We start from the raw sequence: 23,368 nt of genomic DNA on the forward strand, positions 1-23,368 counted from the left end.
AAAATAATGTACTAATTGGACGGGAACAAAAAAAATAAAATAAAAAATTCACCAAGATCGAGCAATGGTAATCATGCCTGGCGGGGAAAATTCTTCTATTCTGCTGTAGTTGAGGGTCCACATGATATTTTTTTAAAAAATTTAATTTTTCCATTTATTAATTGCGTTTCAATCAAGGGAAGATTCTATTATTAGGCTCGTAATCGACAAAAGCATGCCACGAGATCTTTGTTGGGCCATATTACCTATACACCTATATCTAGGTATAACTAGTTTGTAACTTTGTATATATAATCTAGCAAATCGACGTTGGATTCTTTAAACCAAGTTCATATAAAAAAGTTTCATTGGCTATATATATATATATATATATATATGTATAAGGGACCACACTCTGCCTGTAAGTAACGTGAACAAAATCTAATTTACCCTTTTAGTTGGTGCTCCGTTCCCAAATTGAGCTTTTATGATTTTAAAAGTATCAAATCATTAATACTTATAAATTTTTGGTTTTTGGTATGAAGATTTGTAGGTTAAAATAATAGTAATTTCGTAGAGGTTGAGTGAATAGTTGGTGTAATAGTATAATTTAAGAGATAAAATTGATTAAAGGAATAAATCTAACGGTTGAAAACTTATAAGCACTAAATGTTTTGCGCTTTTTACTATAGCCGAACTCTCTCTCTCTCTCTCTCTCTCTCCATTTCTCTCTCTGTATATATATATATTTGCTGACAGTAAATGAATAATATTTGTTATCAATTTTTTTTTCCATCCCCAAATGGTAAATCCTCAGCATTTAAAGATTGGAAAATAGATGGGGAATATTATTCTCTACTATCAATAACATTCTTTTTTTTTTTTAGTTAAATTTTTTTTTGGTAATACATTGCATGGGTATATATTTTTTTTCTTAATTTATTTTCACATCTTCTACTATGTATTGGGGGCTGTCCCAGAAGTACAAATGGCATTTACACTTTCCTATACGAATCCTACATCATCAGAGCTTAAAATTTTGATTTTTACATTGAAATTAAATGCACTAAGATCGGAGTCTTGGTTAGACAATTTAGGGAGTGTGGTAAGGATAGTTCAGTAAACTGAAACTTCTAACTTACTGTACTGGGGCTTTAACATGCATTTATTTGTCACATTTATCTTTTGTTCATCATATTTATCATCTTACCAAGAAAAGATACATGCATTCACACACTTAAAAATTTCATCATTCTAAATAGAAAACGTATGGATTATTCAAAGAGAATCAGACAATGCATTATGTTATCTGTACTATAACATTACTGAGGATGTTTAATAATACAAAATTGGCACCATATAGGGACTTGCTTAACTTGCCGCGACTTAATTTAACTTGTAATCACCAATTTGAAGCCAACAAAACAATGAGTCCCTCATTCCTAGTCCTGCAAAATCATGTCAATTACAATCAGCTTAAAGTTGCAGCTAAATTCTATACATGGAAATCCAAATAATTAAGGCATACCAAAAATGCAGGATGTTCAAGGAAACAATGGCTGGTAATCGAGCCCCATGTTCTCCGGAAAACCCATCATCAGATTGAGATTTTGTAGTGCTTGGCCAGAGGCACCTTTCACTAAATTATCAATCTGCATAGGATTGCAGCATATATTTATATATAGACAAAAATATCAGAAATAATACACCAGAAGAGGTGAGCAAATTTTACTGTTTGATGATATTTGACATCTGAAAATATACATACAACAGAGATAATAATCGCTCTGCCGGGAATCCGATCTTCAAATACGTTCATGAAGCAGTAATTCGAACCCCGAACATGGCGCGTGTGAGGAACAACTCCTCTTTCCAGTAACCTGACAAATACTTCATCCTGAAGGGAATATTGGCATTTAATAACTGGACTAAAAACAAGAAAAGAACATGAAGCAAGTAAAGATTCAGCAGAATTATACAATGCTTCTCTTCATAACATTTCAAAGGAACATACCTTGTAAGCAGACAATAGTTCCAGGTATAAATCATCAGTGGTCACCCCAGGTGCCATTTCGACATATATGGTTGATTGCATTCCACGGCTCTATTCAACATCAATGTATAAGACATGTTAAATATATACGACATAGCGCAAGATAGAATCTGTTAAACAAGCTTAACTAGGAGATTAGTAAAAAGAAAATTTACCATAGGCATTAGGTGCGGGGTGAAGCTCACGGTCACCTTAGAATGTGAAGCGTCGGAAAGTCCTTGCTCAATCTCAGGAACTGGCATAGTAAAAGGATTAACATAACATCACGAAGTTCAATAAAAGCTATATAAACATGAGCTAATAAAAATATAATGTGCCACATGGAAGCAAATAAATAGGCCGATCAACACATATTAAAGAGCTGAATATAAATGTTGAATAGTTACGAAACTATCAAAATAGCAATGGAAGTTCAGAACCATGGCGATGCTTGGTAATTCCATAAGAGTGAAGGCCTTCTGAAACTTCGGTGTAAAGATTTGCCTCCTTAGCTCCACGCCCTAAAATATTTATATTTTGAGTGTTACAAGAATACAAGGTGTTCAACGGATGCTGAAATATATACAATCTACTAAATATTTTCTAAAACAAGCCGTCAGAATATGGTGCATTCAGACCTGCTCCGCTGACCCCAGATTTGGCATCAATAATGATATTTCTCAGTTCAATGAGGCCTGCCTGAAATAAGTTACATAAGAGAGAAAAATATGATATAACAAGTGAAATGTGAAAAAAAATAGATAATTTCTTCAATCTCCAATAAAACATTTACATAAGAAAGATATATCTAGTTAGTGTTATGGTGCGATTTAACTAATTTCTGCTCTAAAATTAAAAATGAGAGCTTAAAAGAGAATGGCAGAATGTTAATATTCAAACAAAGTCCACTACTCTATGCTGCGGCAGAGCACTCAAAAGTGTTTCATTTTTAAAAAAATTGAGCTGGATATGTGGCCTACTACAAATTGGTTTAAAGCTAGAATGTAAACTACTATACATTGATCAACAGACGTACATTGCTTGAGAGAAAATAGAGTTCAAACCTTTATAAGTGGAACAAGAGGAAGCTGAATGGATGTGGGATAACATCCAGGATTTGCGACAAGCCGTGCATTTCGTATTTTGCCTCTCAAAACCTCTGTCAAACCATATACAGCTTCTTTCTATCCAAGTAAAAACAAAATCACGAGAATGTTCAAAATGATCTCGGCTGAAAATTAGATACCATCCTACTATTTTTCAATAGAATCATTCTACTTTGTTGTGCTATGAGTGCCCAAAAAGAAAAGAAACAATAAAAAAAACCAGCCTTATGTAACATATTTCATCGTATATGGACCAACCTACTTATAGACTTAATCCGCTACGTGCAATCAAAGTAAAAATCAGGCATTAAATATGGACCAACCGACAAATCCACGGTCGAAAAATGCAATAATATAGCTCAGTACCTGTAACTCTGGTGCTTTATGTGGCAAGCCATACCACTCTTCATATTCATTTATGTTACTCAGCCGAAAATCCTGGGAAAATGTTAAATAAATTATAAGATTCATTTTTCCCCAAAATTGAGATGTCAAAGATCTCCTTGTGTGCATAATCAGATGTTCGAATAAGTACTATAAGTGCACCCAATGCATACTGCAGAGAGATCAACAATCTTCAGCTGCTTAGGAAGGCTTTTAATGATCTCCTGCAAGAACAAATTTTTAGAGTTAGATGTAATTAAAAGGACGAATTTTTAAATCTTCGAATAAGCAACATTTCGAGAGTGAATTAGATGCAAAAGATACCTGTGTTGTTCCATGCGGCAAGCAACAGAATACAGCATCAACATTGGAAAAATCTGCATCTTTAATTGCAACCATGGCAGGCAAGTCCTGTGAAATAAAAAGGCAATCAGAGATAAGCATGTCCTTCGAACCTAACAAACATTTGCTCGTACATAATGAAAAGTTTCTTTAGCTACAAAATACTAAATTATATCTATTATGGAGTATGAAAACTTACTTGTGTCATTAGGTGGGGGAATACCGATCCAATCGGTTGACCAGCTTTTCTATCAGCAGTCATTGTTGTGATACCAAAGTGTGGATGGTTTGCTAGGAGCCGAACAACCTGTTTATGAAAATATACAAATAGTGAACCATGAGAGAGAGAGAGAGAGAGAGAGAGAGAGAGAGAGAGACCCATATCACATATAATGTTGAAAAAGTTAGTCCACAAAACAGATCCACGAGATATATAGATGATTTGTCCAAAATTTGAGGAAACTACATTAGACTCCTAATGTTAGATAGTGTAACCTTGTAAGTATGTCTCAGGGTCCAAACTACATTAGACTCCTAAATTCCATAACTACGAAACTTCAGCTCATTTATAGAAACCACATATTAGGCACTGAAATTGAAGGTTGGAAAAAAAAAAAAAAAACACAAAGGTACAATTTTAACCACAACAATGGAAGAGAATCGGTAGTTCCTAAATAAGTTGATTACAGGAACTCCACAAATGATAACTAAACAATGAAGCAAAGCCACAATTTACAGTTCTGTAGAGAAAAAGGATAAAAGAGATCTCTGATAAGTAATTTTGTATCAACTAAATGTCACAGTTCCATGATTCCATTCTCTTCGAACTATAGTGGAAAAATAAGTAAAATTACCACTAAAAGATGATGCAGAAGAAGAAACCATACCTCAGCTCCAGTATAACCACTGGCACCCAAAACCCCAATCCGAACCGATTTCTCCGAAGCATCGATCTTCTCCTTCGTAGACCGCAAGCTTTGCGGCGACGAAGCCACTGATGCTCTCACACGGAGAAGAGAACCATCGCACTGCCTTGAATTCGAGCTTAGGGTTCCATGCTATGATCAAGATCAAATTTTTAGCTTAAAAAACCCAACTTTTTTTAAAAAATTTCTCTGTCTAATTGCTTCTCAATGAATTATAGCTCGAAAAAATGCTCACCTTGCGAAGCCACCCGGAGTTGAATGAAACGGATCCAAATGTCGTCGAGCTCATTTCCCTCAACTAGAGAATTGTGGTGCAAAAAAAAAAAGGAAAAAAAAAAACAACAAACCCTGGAAAATTGTGATCTCAATGAAAGAAAAAGGACAAAAATATGATTTTGAGATGGTAAAAGTGAACGGAGAGGAGAATATGTAACCGAGATAGATCGTAGATTTGCTACCTCCCTTCTCAGAGCGAAGAGTGAAGGGGTTCGCTTTGTAGGGCTCTAGGGAGCGAGTAATAATTCCTTGATGCACCAGGTGGACCGTGCACCTCAACCTCAAACCTCATTAGATACTGCTTGGTGTATGAGATATGTGTTAGTACACCAGGCGCAGATGAAATTCTCTCTGGATCAGTGAAAGCCTTGGGTCCAATTTTGTGGGCCCATGTTGGCCCAGTACTGTCATAGACCGCACCTAAATTACCCGGCCCATAAACTAACCAAATCTGTAGAATTTAATGCCTGCACCTGGTGTGTGCATTATATTTCATACACCGCGCTACAAAAATTATAGGGGATCGCAATATCAAAATTCAACTCAGCACTTACATGTGGATGAATTTTGAAAACCTGTATATTTTAGAACTAATAATATTTCCTTTAATACTATTGATATTTAAAATTATTTCAGCATAATTATTATTATTATTATTATTATTATTATTATTATATTTATTTATGATATTTATCGAATTTTTTTTGTTATAAACTGTACTTGTGCACCTGGTGCATGCTAGAATTTCTCCGTCCCCTTCGATTTGAAGTTTCGATTTTCGAACCCCTTCCGCTCTCTTCCCCCCAGTTCTTCTTCGTCTTCTTCCTCGTCCTACTTCGGCCTCTCCCTCCCATGGCGAAATCGGAGGAGTGGGGGCTCGGCGACTTCGACATCGGGAAATGCATCGGCGAGGGCAAGTTCGGGAAGGTCTACCTCGCCCGCGAGAAGCAGGTTCTCCTTCTCCCTCCTCCTCCTCCTCCTCCTCCTCCTCCTCCTCCTCTTCTTGATTTCATGGTGCTCACCCCACGACCCTAATTTGATCCATATCCGAGAGCAGAGCGGGTATGTAGTGGCCATCAAGGTGATCTTCAAGGCGAAGCTCGACAAGTACCGGTTCCACGCCCACCTCCGCCGCGAGATCGAGATCCAGCACGGCCTCGACCACCCCAACGTGCTCCGCCTCTTCGCGTGGTTCCACGACGACACCCGCGTGTTCCTGGTACTAGAGTACGCCGCGAAGGGGGAGCTCTACAAGCTCCTCAGGAGCCTTCGCCATTTCTCCGAGAAGAGAGCCGCCACGGTGGGTTTTTTATTCAGATTCCCAATTCTAGGGTTCAGCTCGATTCGATCCTTCTATTCTTATGCCCTTTGCTGTTAGGGCTTTCAGGGCTAATTAGGGTTTTGCTTATGGACAGTATGTTGCGAGCCTAGCCGGGGCACTTGCTTATTGCCATGAGAAGCATGTGATTCATAGGGACATCAAGCCGGAGAATCTCTTGCTGGACCTTGAGGTTCCTGTTTCCTCTTATTCGTCTTTTCTGAGATTGTGCTTGGTTTTTTTTCTAATTTCCTTTGTTGGAGTGATTTGCCTGGTTTTGATATGATAATTCTTTATGTTTAGTTGCTGAACTCAGTTAGTTGTTTTCTTTTTATAGTTCTTGAAATGCAGGGAAACATGATTCCTTCCGACTCAAGTTGGGTTCTTCATAGACTATAAAATGCGTACCTACAACAGGAACTTACTTTTTACATGATATATTAGTATGGAATGCTAACTCAACATATGGAGAAATGCACAACAGTAATATTAATATAAACGGTTGCTAATCCAACTCATAGCCAACCATATGACACTTTTTTACCAAACTGGGTCTTAATTGACCAAATTACTGTATGCTTACTGGTTCAACCCTTGCACTTTAATAGTAGAACTTCTATACCAATCAGGATTTTTCCGTAGATAAAGACCTTGTATTTGTGGATCTGAATCATCTGATGAGCTATATCTTACAGAGGCATTAAATGCTCTGAATAGCTCTTCTAGATCAACTTATGTGGCTTGAACTCATCAGGATGGTTCAAATTATGTAAGTTTCTATTCTGAATGCTTACTTTTAATTAGGAACATTGTATAATACTAATATAGAAATATCAGTTTAAGAACTATCATAATCCCATTATATAGCGATCCCTGTAACTGACAGTTGAATAAACTTTTAGTATTTTGCAGGGTCACTTTGATTGATCCTAATAGCTTAGTATTTTGCAGGGTAGACTTAAAATTGCAGATTTTGGATGGGCAGTTCAGTCTAATTCTAAGAGGCACACCATGTGTGGTACCATCGATTACCTTGCACCGGAAATGGTGGAGAAAAAAGCACATGACCATGCTGTCGATAACTGGACTCTAGGCATCCTTTGCTATGAGTTTCTCTATGGTGTTCCCCCTTTCGAAGCTGCTGACCAATTCGACACATTAAAGAGGTAAATAACCTCACTTGGTAATATCATCTCTTTATTTATATTTTGGTGTTTAATGAACTTCAACTTTTACCAGGATATTGAAGGTGGATCTTAAATTCCCTTCCACTCATTATGTTTCTGCTGAAGCTAAAGACCTTATTCGCAAAGTGAGTTTAATCGCATCTGTGTTTTTCTAAAAATGTTGAAATTATGTGGTTTCCGTGTGTCTAATTTTGGTTATGCAGCTTCTAGTCAAGGATTCATCAAAGAGGCTATCTCTTCAAGAGATCTTGAAGCATCCCTGGATTGTCAAGAATGCAGACCCTTCTGGCACTTGCAGTGAGTAAAAGGTCTGTTTTTGTTTCCTTGTTCCATTTTTCTTTTCTTTTTTTTTGCGGTGGTTCTTAAGAGTGTGCAGAGGGTATGTTTGTAAAAGCACAGCATCTTATATGCAAGAATGATGAGATGAGAACTCTGTTGAGTAGCTCCTTCAGAGATTACTGTAATATCATTAATATTTACTGGATTTAGCCTGTAACTTTGTTTATGGTGATCTGTCTCATTTCATTTATGATGAAAATTGTACATAATTAGTACTGCATATCAAGCAAGTTTAAAGTTGAAAATAAGGTTTGAACATGACAGACATCACTTGTTTTTTTAGCTTGTTTGCTTCCCATTATCACCGTCGTCTAGAATTCAGGATTTGGCTACAATTTAAAAATTACCTCATAGAGTAAAAATTGGTTTAACAGAGGTCAAATGGGGCAGAGTCAATACATGCTGTTTCCTTAATCCTTAAAAATTGAAAATTGATTTAAGGACCTAATCATTTCATTCTTCACTCTGTGCACTATATGTATTTAATTTTCTGTAGCAGTTGTTTAATTTTTATCTTTTCTTGCTAGTCGGAATATCTGAGATTGCTATGCAACCATCTAATCCCACTTACTGTATAATTCCATGGAAAAGAAAGAGCCCATGTAGGTGAAAATGGCAATTTACTGCTATGGTCGTGGTACCCTCCCCATCCTTCGCAAAAAAGAACAGCATCTGACTCCCTATCGAACTCGACATGTTTCTCTCATTAACTCTACCTTTAACATGGACTGTTTATGATATACAGTTGGAGACAACCACCAAAGTGAAAAGGGTGGTAGGAGAGCAAAGAATAATTGCATTATATATAATATTTGAAAGAATACAACAACAAAAAACTCAACGGAGTTTCCACTGAGATGCTAATCTCTCTGGCTAACTTGATCCCTCGGGATACCGTTACAGGTTGTCAGCCGATAGCTAACAAGTGTTATATACAACTACACTTCCATTCCTCGGGCATTAAGAAGATATTTGTGGAGAACCGCACATACTCTGTGATCTGTTCTCCTCAACCTTTGAGCAAACTGATGAGGATTCCCACCCGAGCTCGGACAAACGCAATTTTTCATGTGATAGTCTGCACTGCAAAAGTTATATTTCCTGATGTCAGCAAAAATTGTATGCACTGAGAGCCACAACTGCCGACCTACAAGATCTAATCGAAAGAAATATTCTGATATGTTTGCTGCTGAAAATTTTTTGAGTTAACATAGCATTTGTACTCTGTTGCACTGATTTTTGACTTATTTTTCAGTTGAAAATAGTATACCTTCAGTTTTAAATCATGCACTTCATTCTCTAGTGAAGTAATGCGATCCTTTAGCAGATTAAGTGCTTCTTCTGCAGCTGAGACGTTTATATTATTATTGAAAGCTGGCGGTGTTAGTCCAGCAACCTGCAAAAATATCATTCGAACCATGTAATTGTTTAAATCCTCCCGAATTTGCTCGAGAAGCCAACTTTTTAACATAATAGAAAAATGCCTGATATGACCTTTAAACAGCTGGTACATAAACTCAGTAGTTTCTGTGCCAGTTTGAGTCTCTCCTCTTCGCTTTCCTGTTAATGAACATGTGGCAATAACGTCAAGACTTTTACCATCTATAAGGCTTTAGCATCAGTGTGGGTTCATTTGTACTTAAGAAAGTATACGCACTTCTAGTTTCTTCTGCAGTTGCTCTTCCTCGTCTATGTCAATAAATGGGCTTTTGCCATTGGCTGATCTATAGCAAGCAAGCTCTTCTTTCACGCGAACAAGAATACTTTCTGACCTCCGCAGCTTTTCACTTAGTTCTTCATTCTGTAGCTTCAATAAGTTATTCTCTTCCTGTTGAAGTGTAACAAAACTAACTTAGGCAACGAAAAATATGTAACTGCATATTAATCACTTAGCAGATTAGAAACTCAAAATGCAATACCTTAGTTTTAGCATGATGGTGAATACGCAACTGGAGATTTTGCTGGCTAGAGAGCTTTTTCAGTTCATCTTCAAGTTCCATGATCATCTTTTTGTAGTTTACATTGTCAGCCTAGCAAATTTTTTTAAGTGAATTTAGAATAAACATATTAAATAAAGAGGAAGAGAACAAGATGTCTTAAGAGGGTGCTGCCAAAACCTTCAACATTTCATTTTCAGTGGCAAGGAACTGTTCTCGCTGCCGAAGCTTTTCTGCTGAAATACGAGCAGCCATCATTTCTGCGTGTTTCTGATTTATCTCTTCAATCCAACTATAAGATTAAAATTGCAGTTATTTGAAGCATTCCATTTGCTAAAGGGGGTTAAAACTAACAGAATATTCTGAAGATGTAACAGCAAATGCAATCTACCTTTGTCTCTCCTCAATGAATTCATTGAGCTGCTTCTTCAGCCTGACCATCTCTTCCACCTATTTAATGTGTAAAGTTAATATATAAAGAGCAACAAAGAAGGAAAATTATATAGTTTTATTCTGATCTCACGAAACGTACATTCCCTTGGGATTCTTCACAGTTGAAAAGAGCCGTATCTTTTGTCTTTGGCTTTTGATGGTTCTCTAATAATGACTAGCACAAATGCAGGTTAAAGCAACAAAAAATATATATGAGCCACATTTCAAGTTATGAGTTAAAGATGCTAACAGATAGATAAATCAGAACTGTAAAAAAGCTTCTAAACTTACTGCATAGCTTGTCATATCCAACTTGACCCCTAAGAGATCACGAATCACATCATGAGTCATGCTTTCTGCGGCTGCTAGTCGAGTGTTCAACATAAAGATCTGGCAATGAAAGCACAATATTGATAACAAATCCATGACAATCAAGTATTTGATGATTGGTATTTGATGATTGCCATTGTTAAAGAGATAGTTACACATGTCGCTACAAGATTATGTATTTACATGTGTTCCTACAAATTTTGAATTTTCATATATTCCTTTTAAAATACTTTGCAACAAAAACCCAAGTGAATTTGTCATCTCCCCAAATTATGATAACCGTAGTTTTCTAAGAAACTACACGTTCGAGGGGTATATAGAACATCAGATTTTACAGCAGCACATACATAAAAAGATGATTTGTGTGATTTGTATGTAAAAGCCTTTTGAGAAATTTGTAAGTTAAACATGTCAGAGGTACAATACCTCTTTTTGCCGGCTCGCAGCTAAAGCTTCAAGTTCCTCTATCTGACGCTTTGCTGCAGTAAGTTCCTCATCTTTCTCCGAGTTCATTTGTTGTACTAATCCCAAGCCTATACATTTAAATGGGGAACCTGAACCCCGAGGTTTCCCTACACTTTTCTCTGTTCTGGTCGATACTATATTTAAGGAGCCTGATGATGTGGCTTCTGTCTTAACTTGCTGCGCCATGGCCTCCAATTCCTTGAACTGGTGCAGGATTTCAAATTTTATTATTAGCAGAGAGCGGAAAGTAGAAACTAAAAGTTAACTGCCTCTTTTAGTGTAATCAACATCATTTTCATAGAAGCAATGGTACCTTCTGCTTGTATTCTCTTGCTTGTGCCTCTGCATGCATGTTAAGCTCAGAGATGTGTGCCTTGCAATTGGTAATCTGTACAATAACAGCAAGGCATGGTCACACATAGTTATCTACATGAACACATGGTTTACACAGAAAAGCTTACATAAAGTGATGCATCACCCAATCAGAAGCTACAAATTCAGTTTTTTTTGGCAAGTATAGACAACTCATTTCATGCACAAGGATGTGAGTAACAAAAATAGAATACAAGAATTTTACGGTCCTATAAGGAACAATGGACTATATATTTAGGTAGCAATAGTAAATGGCTTTGAAGGTGAGAGCAGTCATAACCATCGACAACAAGATTGCTAAAATCATTGTGATATTGATTCAGCAATTAGAATATTTACTGAACCACCATTATACTATTTTTATATTCCAATCACACCTCTGCATCCTTTTCAGCAAGTTCCTTCTGAAGAATTTGTATGCTTTGCTGGGTCTCTAGCAGTTCACTATTCTTCTCTTCATAATTCCTGTGATGAAACACTCCATGAGCAATTGTACTTTGTTGCCTAACCTATGTCTATATATTCTGTCGTGGTATAAACCTGGTCAAGTCATTCTTATCAGCTCCTACATGACTCCAGTTTCTCGACGGTACTGTGAGCATTTGCTGTTTCACTTCCTGAAGCTCCACTTCCAGTTCTTCTCTCTGCAGCCTCTGTCTTTCAGCTTCTGCTTTCACGATATCCACCTTAAAGAAAAAGCAACCCAAATCACAGCTGGAACTTGAAGGTCAAAAGAATCAGAGCCCATAATTTACAAAACAGATCGAGAAATGTTCACCTTGTTTTCCAGTGCATACACAGTGCACTCAAGCTCCTGGATAGACCCCTCCAATAGCTTAATCTCTTCTTCCTTTTCTTCAGCATAGGCCTTCTTCACCTCTGCAATCTATAAACCAGCATAAAGGGAATAACACGCGAACAATGGTAGAGCAAATTTTTGGAAGTCTATTAATTAGGCTTTTAGGCACCTGATGAGCTTCAGTGGCAATAGCTTCATTCTCTTCAGCAAGAGCATGTGCCATTTCCAAATTCTCTTTCAACATAAGCACCTCAGAATTAAGATGATCTCGCTCCTCTGAAAGTTTTATAAGCTTGTCCTGCAAATCTTCAAGAAAGCAATTTCTCTGACCATGCAAAGTGCTCATTTCAAATAACTCTTCTTCTAGCCTTTCAGCAACCTTAATTTTATTTGCGAGCTCTTCCTCTATAGCAATTTTCAACCCTTTAATGTGTTCTAATTGAGATTTTATCTCAGATTTTTCTTTGCACACTAAGTCCAAAATACAAATCTTTTCAGCAAGTTCTGACTCGAGAGAAGTTATCCTTTCACTCTTCTCTAGTAACTCAGCTTCTAGGAGCAATTTATCAGAAATGGCCTTCTCAAGTAGAGATGATTTAGCTTGGAGTTCAATTTCCAAAGATTCTAAAGCAGCAGCCATCTCTTCTACTTCTTCCTCTTGGTCTTTTGCAACTGATGCTGACTCCTGCAGTAAACTCAGATCAAATTGTAGGCCCGTTAATACTTCATCTTTCCTCATTAAATCACACCGGAGGGTATAATTCTCAGAGTTCAACTCCTTCACAGACAGTTCGATGAACTTTAACTCATTAGCAAAGTTAGATACCAAATCTTTTTGTTCAAAAAGATCTTTATGAACTCTGTCCGACATCTGATCAATATGGTTATTAATGCTGTGAAAAATTTTGTCCACTATCATATCCACAGATTGAGTTAAACCAAAGCTGTTACTAACAATTGAGTTGAGAACCACAAAAGCTTCATCAAATCTACCCATGATCGTCAATATCTCTTGTTTCAATGAATCATTCTCAGATTTCAAAGCATTTGTTCTCTTGAAATGAGTGTCAATCACTTTGTTTTTTGAATCAAGCTCCTTAGATATTACTGCATGAGAAAGTATTACTTCTTCTAGTTGTGCACTTTTCTTACTCAAATCCTCTGTTATTTTGGCATGGCTTTCTTTCAGCTTATGCAGATTGCTCGTCAATTTTTCATTTTCTATATGCAAGGAATGCATTTCACTAGTTTTCACATCCATGTCTATCTTGCATAGATTTGCTTCTCTCTTCTTTTTTTGAAATTCTTCACAGAATTCATCCCTTTGTTTTTGTAACTCAGCTATTTGTGGAGCCATGTGATGAATATGAGCAACTTTTTCCTCCACCTCAGATGCCATTACGAGCAACTCAATGTCCTTTACTAACAAATTGGTTATTATCAACTCGGTATGATAATTTGCTAAATTCTTGTATATATCAAAATCAATAGAAGATCCAATACAAGTAGCGTCCAAAAGGTCCTTACTTTTAGAATCAGAATAAGAATCATAGATGAGAAGATCAAAATCTCGCCCTAATGAGTCCCTGAACATTTCATTAATAATCAAAGCTTTTTCCAGCCGTTGACAAAGGTCTTCCTTTTCCCTTAATACTGATGTTAAGACATTCCTCTTATTATCATCAAGCTCTTTCACCAAAACTGAAAGTTCATTGTACATGGAGTTTGACCTAGCGAACATCGATTCTTCTTGCAACTGTAGATTAAGAATTTTCTTCTCAAATGAATTCAACCTAGATTTAAATTCTGCCGTCTCATCTTCCTTCTTTGATATACGAGAGAAACTGTTATTAATGTCAACCAGGAGCTTCCCTTTGAGAATACTACACATTTCGAGTTCCTTTTTAGATCTAATGTTGTGTTCTCTCAAGTTGAAAATTACAGAATTAGATTCCGACAACCCTTGCTGGAGGAAATTTTTCTCAGCATTAAGCCCAGTAATTCTTTCCAACAAAATTCCCATATGGCAGAGATGTAAAATTGATATTGCACAGTCTTTTCCAATGATTTCTGACCAAATTTCCTCTAACCATGACCTTGCAGAGCCTGTGTAGTGTTCAAGCTGGGACTTTACATATTCAACGTCACAAGCTACAAGTTTGAATTTATCTACAAGAGAAGTTTTTATATGCATAAAGCAATCCTCTAGATCCATAACTAAATTCTTTATTTCGACGAAGTTTGATTGAAGTTCCTTCTCCATAAACTCATATTCTTGTTCCTTCCTACTGAGGGAAGACCGCAAGCTCTGTACCTCATCTGTTAAGCTATTCTTTTCCTGGTGCAATGTTGTTTCATTTTGCTGATACCTTTCTATGTCGAGTTTTGCAGTTTCATTTGCTTTTACTAATGCATTGATCATAATGTCAGCATCTCTTATAGTTTCTTGGGTCTCCTCGATTTTAGAAAGAAGGCTTGAAGCCTCAAATGTTTTTTGGGCTGCAATGGCCTTTGCATCACTAATCTCAAGCTCAAGTGCCTGATGGGAAAGAAGAGCTCTCAAAAGTTAGATATGGACTCCTAACTTAATTTTGTTGAAGTTAGATTGAAAAAGGCAATGAAATTAAGAAGTGATGAAATGGTTGGTGAACTAGCATGAAGAATTCTGAACTTGCAATTATCAAATCTGTGTACAGATAATGGGTTTACATGAGATTTACAAATATTTGATGTGTCAATAAGAACTTCAAAGGAAAAGGTCTGAAACTACACACAATCAAATGCACTCATTACCCAAGACACAATCCTATCATTTAGATGCATACAGATATTATACTAAGATCCTGCTTCACATTAAATATGATTGACTTGACCTAGAACTGTTATAAAGTTGAGGCATGGCATAACTTTATGTGGATAAATATATATATATATATATATATATATATATATATATATATATATATATATATATATATATATATATATAGAGTCCAGCTATGGTGCTTGTAAAAGCACCAAGCACGTGGTGTTTGTAAGTTTTTTACAGTTAGATTTACTTCACGGATCATTTTCAGCCATTAGATTATACTATTTAACCAACCACCCACTCAACCCTAGGGGGCCCACATCATCCTAACCGCATATCTTTTAATCCAATGGCTAAAAATCTACAAGTACCAATGTCTTGGTACTTTTAAAAGCATAGGAGCTCAATTCTATATATATATATATATATATATATATATATATTACAATATATATATTACAATACAGCAAAAATTGCTCTCTTATCCTCTGTTGAACTTTCAGAAGAGAATAAAATATTTGGTAGATTGTCTGTACAGTAACTATGATATCGTACTACTAGTGACTTGCCAAAACGTCAAACAGATTAATTCTATGGGTACCCTGGATATACCAATTGCAGTTGGCAAATGAGCTTTCCCAACTTGGCAGAGAGCTGGTGGAGTGGTAGTTCAAATTTTAAGAATTAAAGCTCAGGTCAGCTGCCATGATTGAAAATTTGTTATTTGTCTCGTTAACTGCACTTGGGTTGTATTCTTAGTAACCGTAGGCTGTAGAAGTACTATATAAATGATAAAGAGAGAAAAATTTAAATATTAAAAATGAGCAGTATTCCATAAAATAACTATTTAAAAATGAGAAGCTGTATTCCATAAAATAACTAACTAAAAGCAACTGAAACAGTAATCATATAACAGGGCAAGGTTATGGGACTTATATAGCATTGGTATGAGACGCTCTTTAAGCCATATATAGTAGTGTAAGTCCAGAAAGCATCTCTAAAAAATCTTACCTCCTTGGTTCTGTGCCAGCATTCTTTAAATGCTACAACATTTTTCTCCACAATTTCGAGCTTACTTTCCAACTGCATCATACGAGTTCCAAAAAACTTTTCTTTGTCAGTAATTTCCGACATCAGTCGAATGACTTCTGCAGAGAAACAATCAATCCTTGCCCTGTTCTGTATCTCTGTTCTCTTTTGTTCTTCTTTGTCATTTAGTAGTCTAACCTTTTCAGCTTGTACTGCCTCTAGGTTGTCAAGTGCAGATTCTAATTCATTCCTTAGAAGGAGAATGATAGAACCTCTATCATAAGAAACTTTCATACCATTTTCGGCCAAACAGTTTGTGCTACCACCTGGCACACACTCAAGATTACTCTTCAATGTTGCATCGTCTTGAAATTCATGATCAAACTGCCAAATGAAATAGATTACTGTTAACAAGATAACAAGTTTTGAGTCCGGCCCTAATTTTAATTTAGCAAATTAAAAAAAGAGCACCTGAGCAGTAGATTATACAAAAGAGTGAAAAGAGGATTTGGACATGCTAATAATAAAGTTCACCTTACTTGACAGATAACAAAAGCATCATCTTACCTTGTCCTCAGCGACGCTGTCTTGTTCATTCATAACATTCATGCTTGACTGTGGCACTCTCATTTTTAGCTCATTTACCACCCTCTTTGATTTCAAAAGATCCTCCGCTATTTTTGATAACGCTGTATCTTCTTCTTTCTTCTTCAGTTGTTCCAAAGCTAGTGTTTCTTCCTGCTCCTGAGATTGTTTTAAGAGTTCACTAATTAATTCCCGATTTTTCTCCAGTTGTGTTTTCATACAGTGATGTTGATTTTCTGAATCATTGTGCAACTGAATATAGTATAATAGAAGAACCTCCTTCTCCATATTCAGTTGAATGGATTCATCAAACAGGAGACTTATGCCCTCCTTCAGTTTAATACTGTCTTCTAATTTACTTAAAGTACATTCCCTTTCAGATAACTGTGATCTCAACAAACGAATTTCCTTTTCTTTATCACTATTTTCCTGCTGTTGTGCTTCAGTGATAGCCAATGTTGCTCCTCTTAAGGACCTCAATTTCCATTCCAAGTCACATCTTATGCTCTGTGCATCCTCCAAGCCCTTTTGAAGCTCTTCAATCAATTCATCCTTTTCGGAGATACTTTTGATCATCCGCCCAACCTGCTCCCCAATCCAACTCCTTTGAGGACATGATTCCAAAATAGAAGCAATCTGATCAGAAGCTTCTTCAAGAGCCACATTTCCATCTCCAAGAACGTCTGCAATTTCATGTGCTAATCTCTCGCATTCTTCGGACAGCATTCTAATATCATTCTCCCTCTCCTCAACTAGCTTTGTAAGCTTTTCATTATCTTCTTCTGCCAAATTTAGCTTTTCGAGAAGCACTTCTCTCTCATTTTCCAACTCTGTCAGACTTTGCTTAGCTAACATCTCATTTGTATTGCTGGCATCAACTTGCTGTTGAAGAGTTAAGAGCTCCTCCTGTAAGCAAACAATCACCTCAGCTGTTTCAATCTCAACTTGTGTACGAACTTCTTCCATTTCTCGTTCAATCGATGTCTGTGATGCTTGATCACTTTGGTGCCTCGAATTCAAAGTACGCGCCTTGTCCAGTGAGGCTTGCATTCTTTTCAGCTTGACTTGCAAAGGCGAATCCTCATTTTCCAATTTAAGTGAGTGGCCTTTTGGCTCCCCATGTTTCTTCAAAAGCTCTCCATTTTGGAAGGTATTCTCCCTTAGCCTTTCTAGCTCATTGATCAATAGAATGTGTTGTGATTCAAGAGCTTCAATGACAGATCTTGCATTATGCAGTTCACACTCTACGACCTCCTGCTGCCTGCTGAATTGTAGTGCTCTTTCATTTGCTACTTTGAGCTTATTGTCTACATTACTAGCTCTTTCTTCTGCTTCTATACGAGTTGTTTTCTCTTCTGCAAGAATTGCTTTGAGTATATCCAACTCCAACTGCAAATTCAGAATTTCCTCATTTTGCTTCATTGTGTCTTCATGTGAGCATAATGCCATCTTTTCACATACTCGAGGCTCTTTTGGGGATGAATATGAACACAACTCCTGAGATTGTAGTATACAACATACAGGAAAATCATTAAAGCTTCTAGTTCTATATGTTATCGGAAGAGTATAACAAGTGGAGAACGTAATACCATAAAAGGAGGATTGTAATTCACATCCTGGCTCGCAGTCTTAGCGTTGCTTAATTCTGTACGCAGATCAGTTATCTCCCTGCAAGGGAATGGGTCATTTGCTCAAGTGATGAGAAAAATTGGTTAAAGATGAATCCAAATACGAATAAATAGTCGAAGTTTATTTGAAACTAAGACAGCATGGTTACCTTGTGAGCCGTTCATTTATTTCTAAACATGACTGTAGATTATTTCTGCAATTCTCTAACTCTTGGGAAGTCCTTGTCAACTGAAAATGTATAGAAATTGTCTTAGAACAGACGTCTATGATAATGCATGTTGTGCTGGAAAGGGAAATGGATAGGAAGTACTTATAAGATCGTCCTATGTAAACAGACAAGTAATACCTCTCTAGACAAAGATTCATTTTCACTGAAGGCACAACCAAATTGAGGGTGTCTACAATCCTGAACACATAAAAAGCCTCTCAGTCAAAATAGAAATTTCCAGAGTAAACTGCAAAAAAACAAAGAATTGTTACATAAATTCTACCTGGATGACCGAATTTGAGATAGGTTGTTGATCAAGTTCAGACCGCCCATCAAGGATCTGTATGAGCTGTAAAAACATGACATGAATAGCTTGTTATTCTCAAAATGCTTACCAGAAAATATCCTAGTAGATTATATATATATAAAGACCAAGGTTCATTTGTTTTTCTCTTATAGACCTGATTGCGCAAATGAGATACTTCATTTGATAGAATTTCCCTCTCTCCTTCTTCATAAAACTCCTGGAACCTATGAGCATACAATTAATTATATTGTTAGATGATGCGATACAGGTTTAAATTTCCTGACAAAGCCAGATACTACCTTCTGAGTTGGTCTAAAAGCCTGATATTTTCTAGTGCAAAACGAGTCACTTCTGGGTTCCTATCAACTCTTGCTCGAAGCAGCTGTATCTCTTCAGACAGAGCTTTGTTCTCTTCAAGCAAATATGTGTCTGTTGCTGTTTCACCATTTAGAAGGGTCTCCATTCGATGAATCTTATCTTCTCGAAACTTAAGCATCATTTTAGTGCATCGTGTATCCTCCTCTCTTTGACGAACCTATTAGAAATGTATTGCCAAAATTAGTTCCTGATAAAAATGGTGCAGTAAAATTTCACCGAACTTCTTTCTTATAATAAAAAAATTACCAGACGGTTCAGCTGCTCAATTTCAGCTTCTAATTGCTTAATAGTAGTGTCTGCCATCTTTTCCCTTCGCAATGCGCCAGCTAACGTTGCTTCCAGTGATTTCAACTGCAGTATACATTAGAAAGAATTATTGTATAACTTTCAATTAAGTGCCAAATAACAAAAAATATATTCAATTATATACATGAATAGTTTACCTGTTTGTTTGAAACTCTTACACTCTGCAGAGACTCATTGCTCCATAAATCCTCAGCATTCTCTTGAGCCAGTTCTGGTAATCCTTCTATAGCAAAAGCATTACAAAATTCACCTTCGGAATCCTCGAAGATTGCTGTACGAAATGATAGAGATCTTGAGACATTTTGACGCTTCAATACTGCAAGTTCCTCCTGATAAATGACCTCTCATTCAATTTTGCTATACAGATGGTTAAAGTCTATATATGAAAATATATGTATGATCTAAAATTTGCACACAACCTTCAGGAGGCGTATCTGATGCTGTAGAGCTAGTATATCTCCTGATGCGTCTTCATTCACAACAGCCTTGAATTTGAAAAGGGAAACAATAAATTGAACCAGTCAGATAAAGTGAGATTTTTTTTCATGTAAAACAACAAACTTAATATGCAATAATTTAGAAGTGGAAAAGTTACATTGTTCTGAATGAGTCTTGCACGCTGAGCAAACTTGAGGGTACTGAGTGTTTCACTAGCAGAGCTATGAACAACAGGAAAGAGTAATTACATGAAACATCAAGAACACTGTAACATGGCAAATGATGCAGCGAAGAAGGTAGCAGCTGCCTACCAAATTGATGGACTGACATTTGCAATAATCATCGTCTTTGAATTGCCACCAAGTGAGTCCTGTAAGAAATACAATCTTTAATTGGCAACCAGCAAACGGTGGATTTTTAATTCAATAAATTGAATAACTTAAAGCTGTTACATACTTGAAGAAGAAATGTCAGTCTTGAGTCCCTATAAGGAACATGTCTTTGCTTCCCATTAGCCAGATCAGCTAGAATCATTATTACGTGACTGAAATTATATAAATCAAACATCAGATGGGAATTTTGAATGAAGGGAAATGTCTTGAAATGGACAAGTTTAGTACTTTCAAGAAAGAAATATATTATTTTTATACCCGAGTGTTGATAAGGATTTATTAATACTTGCAGCTTCCTTTAGACGCTCTCCTTCGGCACCTGATGTCTTTTGCCTATATAAAATGAATACCCCAAAAGTTCAGCCTTAATCAAATATCCTATGGATTACACCATTTTTAAGTTTTACCTTTCTGATCCAGCTAAATCTACAAGGTTTAGTCTTGCAAATCTTAAATTAGCAGTTGAATCCTTCTCCCATCTACTCTCAATGACACAAGTAAAGACACTGTGCGAGCGGCTACTTTCGCGATTCATATTTGTTGCTGCAACTTTTCTATTCGCAGATCCCTGAGAAATTTAGATGGTGAGAGCAACAGGGCTTAAGTTGCCGAAACAAATTAGGTAAACACAAGAATTAGATACACATGTACCTGGATAAGAAGTTTCAGAATGTCATTCACGCTTTCAACTTGATATTCAGTCAGATTTTCAACATACACACCTTTCCTTATGTCTTCTCGCAACTGCTCAGAACATGTGACATTCATAAGTAACAGCATTTTCATAGGCATAACAACAAACTTTTCTCAGAAGGCAGTTTAAAAACTTACAAGCAGATTAGCGGATGAAGGATCGAGAAGATCGGTGATTTGTTCATTGTAAATCTCCAAAAAGGAACACTTACAACTATATTTGAGCTTCTCATCCCTTCTGCTTTCCTCCTCCTGAAGTTCAAACGGCAAAAGCATTACAACCAGCAAAAGATTGAATATTCTGACATTTCAACTGAAGCAGCAAAGCATGTGTTGCGAGTAACATTGTCAACAGAAGGTATAATAAAATCAAGTGTATATTTAATAATACATTAGATTTTGAAATATTAGGAAAAATTGATCTTCTATGGGAAAAATTACATCTAATCTATATTGAAGTATTAATAATTGTATAACCTCTAACATGTAGAGAGATGAATTGTTACAAAAGACCTCAAAGGAAGTGTTCTTTTACCGCTCTGATTCTTGCAAACAAGAATTCAAATATACGTGGGGTCATTCCACGATCTAGGCTAGGCCTCACTTCCAATTCACCAATTTCACCAAGCATCGTGTATGTTTTCCCACTGCCTGTCTAAAGACACAAAAATAAAAGTTTGAATACAATAGTATTCATAATTAAAAAGGACTTGAGCTTTTCTGGTCTATGAAATTATCTTGTTATCTCTTACTGCCAAACTCTATAAAATGGAATCGTCAAATATGCTGAAGGAATAGAAGAAACGTTTAGAAGTACCTGGCCATAAGCAAACATGCAACTGTTGTAGCCTGACATACAATTCTCAACCATCGGCAAACCAGCCACTCGAAAAAGCATTTCCTGCATGTATAGGTTGTTAGGCCTAATCAGCTGACTAAGAAAAAACACGAGGCTGTTCTTTGTCATGAGGACTCAGACCTGGTTCACTGATTCGCATGCAACATAGTCAAATGTAAAACGGGTTTCGGGTTGTCCGATCCATGTAATACACTGCGCATTTTCCTGCTTTAAACATCTGTTGTAACCTTGCAAGCTTCGCTCCGTGCTATTCAAAGGACGGACACGAATGACAACCTGTGAATACCAAACACTTTACTGAGGATGCCTATTGCACCAATTTGTCCTTCTCTATCATAAAAGTTGAAGTGCTAGTTATTAAATTATGCAACTAACAAATGAAGGTGAAGCTCTATCGTATGATGAGAATCTCTAGAGATAACAAATTACCTGCACATTATGATCCATCCAAAAGGAGGGATCCTCTTTAAGTTCAAAATGTGGCACTTCAGGTGTATTAACAACTATTGGGGGCGCGGAAGATATAGGAATCCCTTTTGATGCCATGGAGAAGCTCATCATCCGATTACCCGCACCAATTGGGGGTCGGGAGCCGCTGAAACCACTGTATGTCGGCTTCGTTACGCTCTTGGTCGGCGTGCTCTGAGTGGAGCTGCAATCCGAATGGATTGAAGACGCCTTCCCGGCCGTCCGATACGTACGAGGTGTATTTGTACCATACACACGGCTCAGCGGGGGCAGCTGGTTGGGTCCTTGGTGACTAGGCTCATCGCCATTGTCAACACAATTAGGCCCGATCTCGCTCTTACCGGCCCAACCAAAGCGGTTTCTTGCAGCCGCTGACGGCTTTTCTGGTGTACGGAAGGTCGAATGCGCATCCGAACCCTTGATCTGGTTCTTAGAAGGGGTTGTTGCATCCCCTTTCCTGCGAAAAACCGTGCCTTGATCCGAACCCAGCTTAGGGTTAGGGTTTTGCACTGGTTCCTGGATTGTATTCAACGGAGCCCTCGAGGGGTCCAAATCCAGCACAGAACCGGAGGGCTCGGAGCTATCGGCCGGAATATTCTCATTATTCCCCTCCGGTGGAGGAACAACCCCATGATTCCGACGGAAAAATCTCAAATCCCTCAACATTCTGAAGCAAAAAGTCCCAATAAAACGAACAATATTGATCAAGAATCAGTTCAAATAGCTCGTAAAATAAAAAAAAAAACCGCCAAAATTACCTGAAAGAGGAATTCGAGAACAGGATCCCGAGCCCACGAATCCTGAATCCAAGGCTCCGATTCGATTTCTAGGGTTTATAGGCGAGGGTATTGGGTGGATCTCATCGGATCTGGGGGAGGGGAGTAGAAATCCTATAAGAGAAGGGATAGGAGAGGAGAGAGGAGAGAGGAGAAGGGTTTCTTTTGTGTCTCTCGCGCAAATAAGGAAGTGTAAGCGAGAGGGGGTACTCGGAATTTGAACTGGGTTGGAGGGGAAGAGGAGGAGGAGGAAATGGACGGCTATGA

General features: G+C 37.2%; 3 protein-coding genes across 5 annotated transcripts; 1 reads left to right on the forward strand and 2 right to left on the reverse strand.

Moving 5' to 3' along the window:
• On the reverse strand, nt 1,217-5,293 carry LOC109712280 (probable N-acetyl-gamma-glutamyl-phosphate reductase, chloroplastic). Of its 3 annotated transcripts, XM_020235754.1 has the most exons (15): nt 5,228-5,293; nt 5,005-5,067; nt 4,731-4,901; nt 4,043-4,150; nt 3,826-3,912; nt 3,675-3,725; nt 3,484-3,555; nt 3,076-3,195; nt 2,650-2,710; nt 2,452-2,532; nt 2,188-2,267; nt 1,994-2,083; nt 1,712-1,876; nt 1,508-1,631; nt 1,217-1,427 (listed from the first exon to the last, which is right to left on the reverse strand). In XM_020235754.1, exons 2-14 carry the CDS (start codon nt 5,056-5,058, stop codon nt 1,524-1,526), a joined length of 1,248 nt encoding a protein of 415 aa, XP_020091343.1. In that variant the 5' UTR covers nt 5,059-5,067; nt 5,228-5,293; the 3' UTR covers nt 1,217-1,427; nt 1,508-1,523. The 3 variants fall into 3 exon arrangements, with proteins under 3 accessions (XP_020091343.1, XP_020091342.1, XP_020091344.1); XM_020235753.1 differs by having other exon boundaries at nt 5,005-5,245; XM_020235755.1 differs by having other exon boundaries at nt 1,748-1,876; nt 5,005-5,244.
• Nucleotides 5,817-8,134, forward strand: LOC109712381 (serine/threonine-protein kinase Aurora-3-like). The gene is made up of 6 exons (XM_020235930.1): nt 5,817-5,996; nt 6,103-6,345; nt 6,461-6,556; nt 7,315-7,529; nt 7,603-7,675; nt 7,754-8,134. The coding sequence occupies exons 1-6, from the start codon at nt 5,898-5,900 to the stop codon at nt 7,853-7,855; spliced, it is 828 nt and encodes a 275-aa protein (XP_020091519.1). The 5' UTR covers nt 5,817-5,897; the 3' UTR covers nt 7,856-8,134.
• LOC109712380 (kinesin-like protein KIN-12F) lies at nt 8,663-23,263 on the reverse strand. Its single transcript, XM_020235929.1, has 38 exons — nt 23,084-23,263; nt 22,287-22,992; nt 21,978-22,133; nt 21,816-21,899; nt 21,534-21,653; nt 21,137-21,250; nt 20,957-21,049; nt 20,713-20,873; nt 20,564-20,638; nt 20,370-20,457; nt 20,225-20,283; nt 20,071-20,134; nt 19,895-19,960; nt 19,613-19,804; nt 19,416-19,520; nt 19,091-19,326; nt 18,946-19,015; nt 18,768-18,833; nt 18,623-18,682; nt 18,425-18,504; nt 18,237-18,315; nt 16,630-18,144; nt 16,045-16,446; nt 12,394-14,763; nt 12,204-12,311; nt 11,966-12,111; nt 11,803-11,890; nt 11,367-11,441; nt 11,015-11,257; nt 10,550-10,648; nt 10,359-10,433; nt 10,218-10,276; nt 10,007-10,118; nt 9,809-9,919; nt 9,547-9,717; nt 9,384-9,449; nt 9,160-9,285; nt 8,663-8,972 (listed from the first exon to the last, which is right to left on the reverse strand). The coding sequence occupies exons 2-38, from the start codon at nt 22,989-22,991 to the stop codon at nt 8,850-8,852; spliced, it is 8,562 nt and encodes a 2,853-aa protein (XP_020091518.1). The 5' UTR covers nt 22,992; nt 23,084-23,263; the 3' UTR covers nt 8,663-8,849.

This window comes from Ananas comosus, linkage group 7, assembly GCF_001540865.1.
Source record: "Ananas comosus cultivar F153 linkage group 7, ASM154086v1, whole genome shotgun sequence".
Lineage (NCBI taxonomy): Eukaryota > Viridiplantae > Streptophyta > Magnoliopsida > Poales > Bromeliaceae > Ananas > Ananas comosus.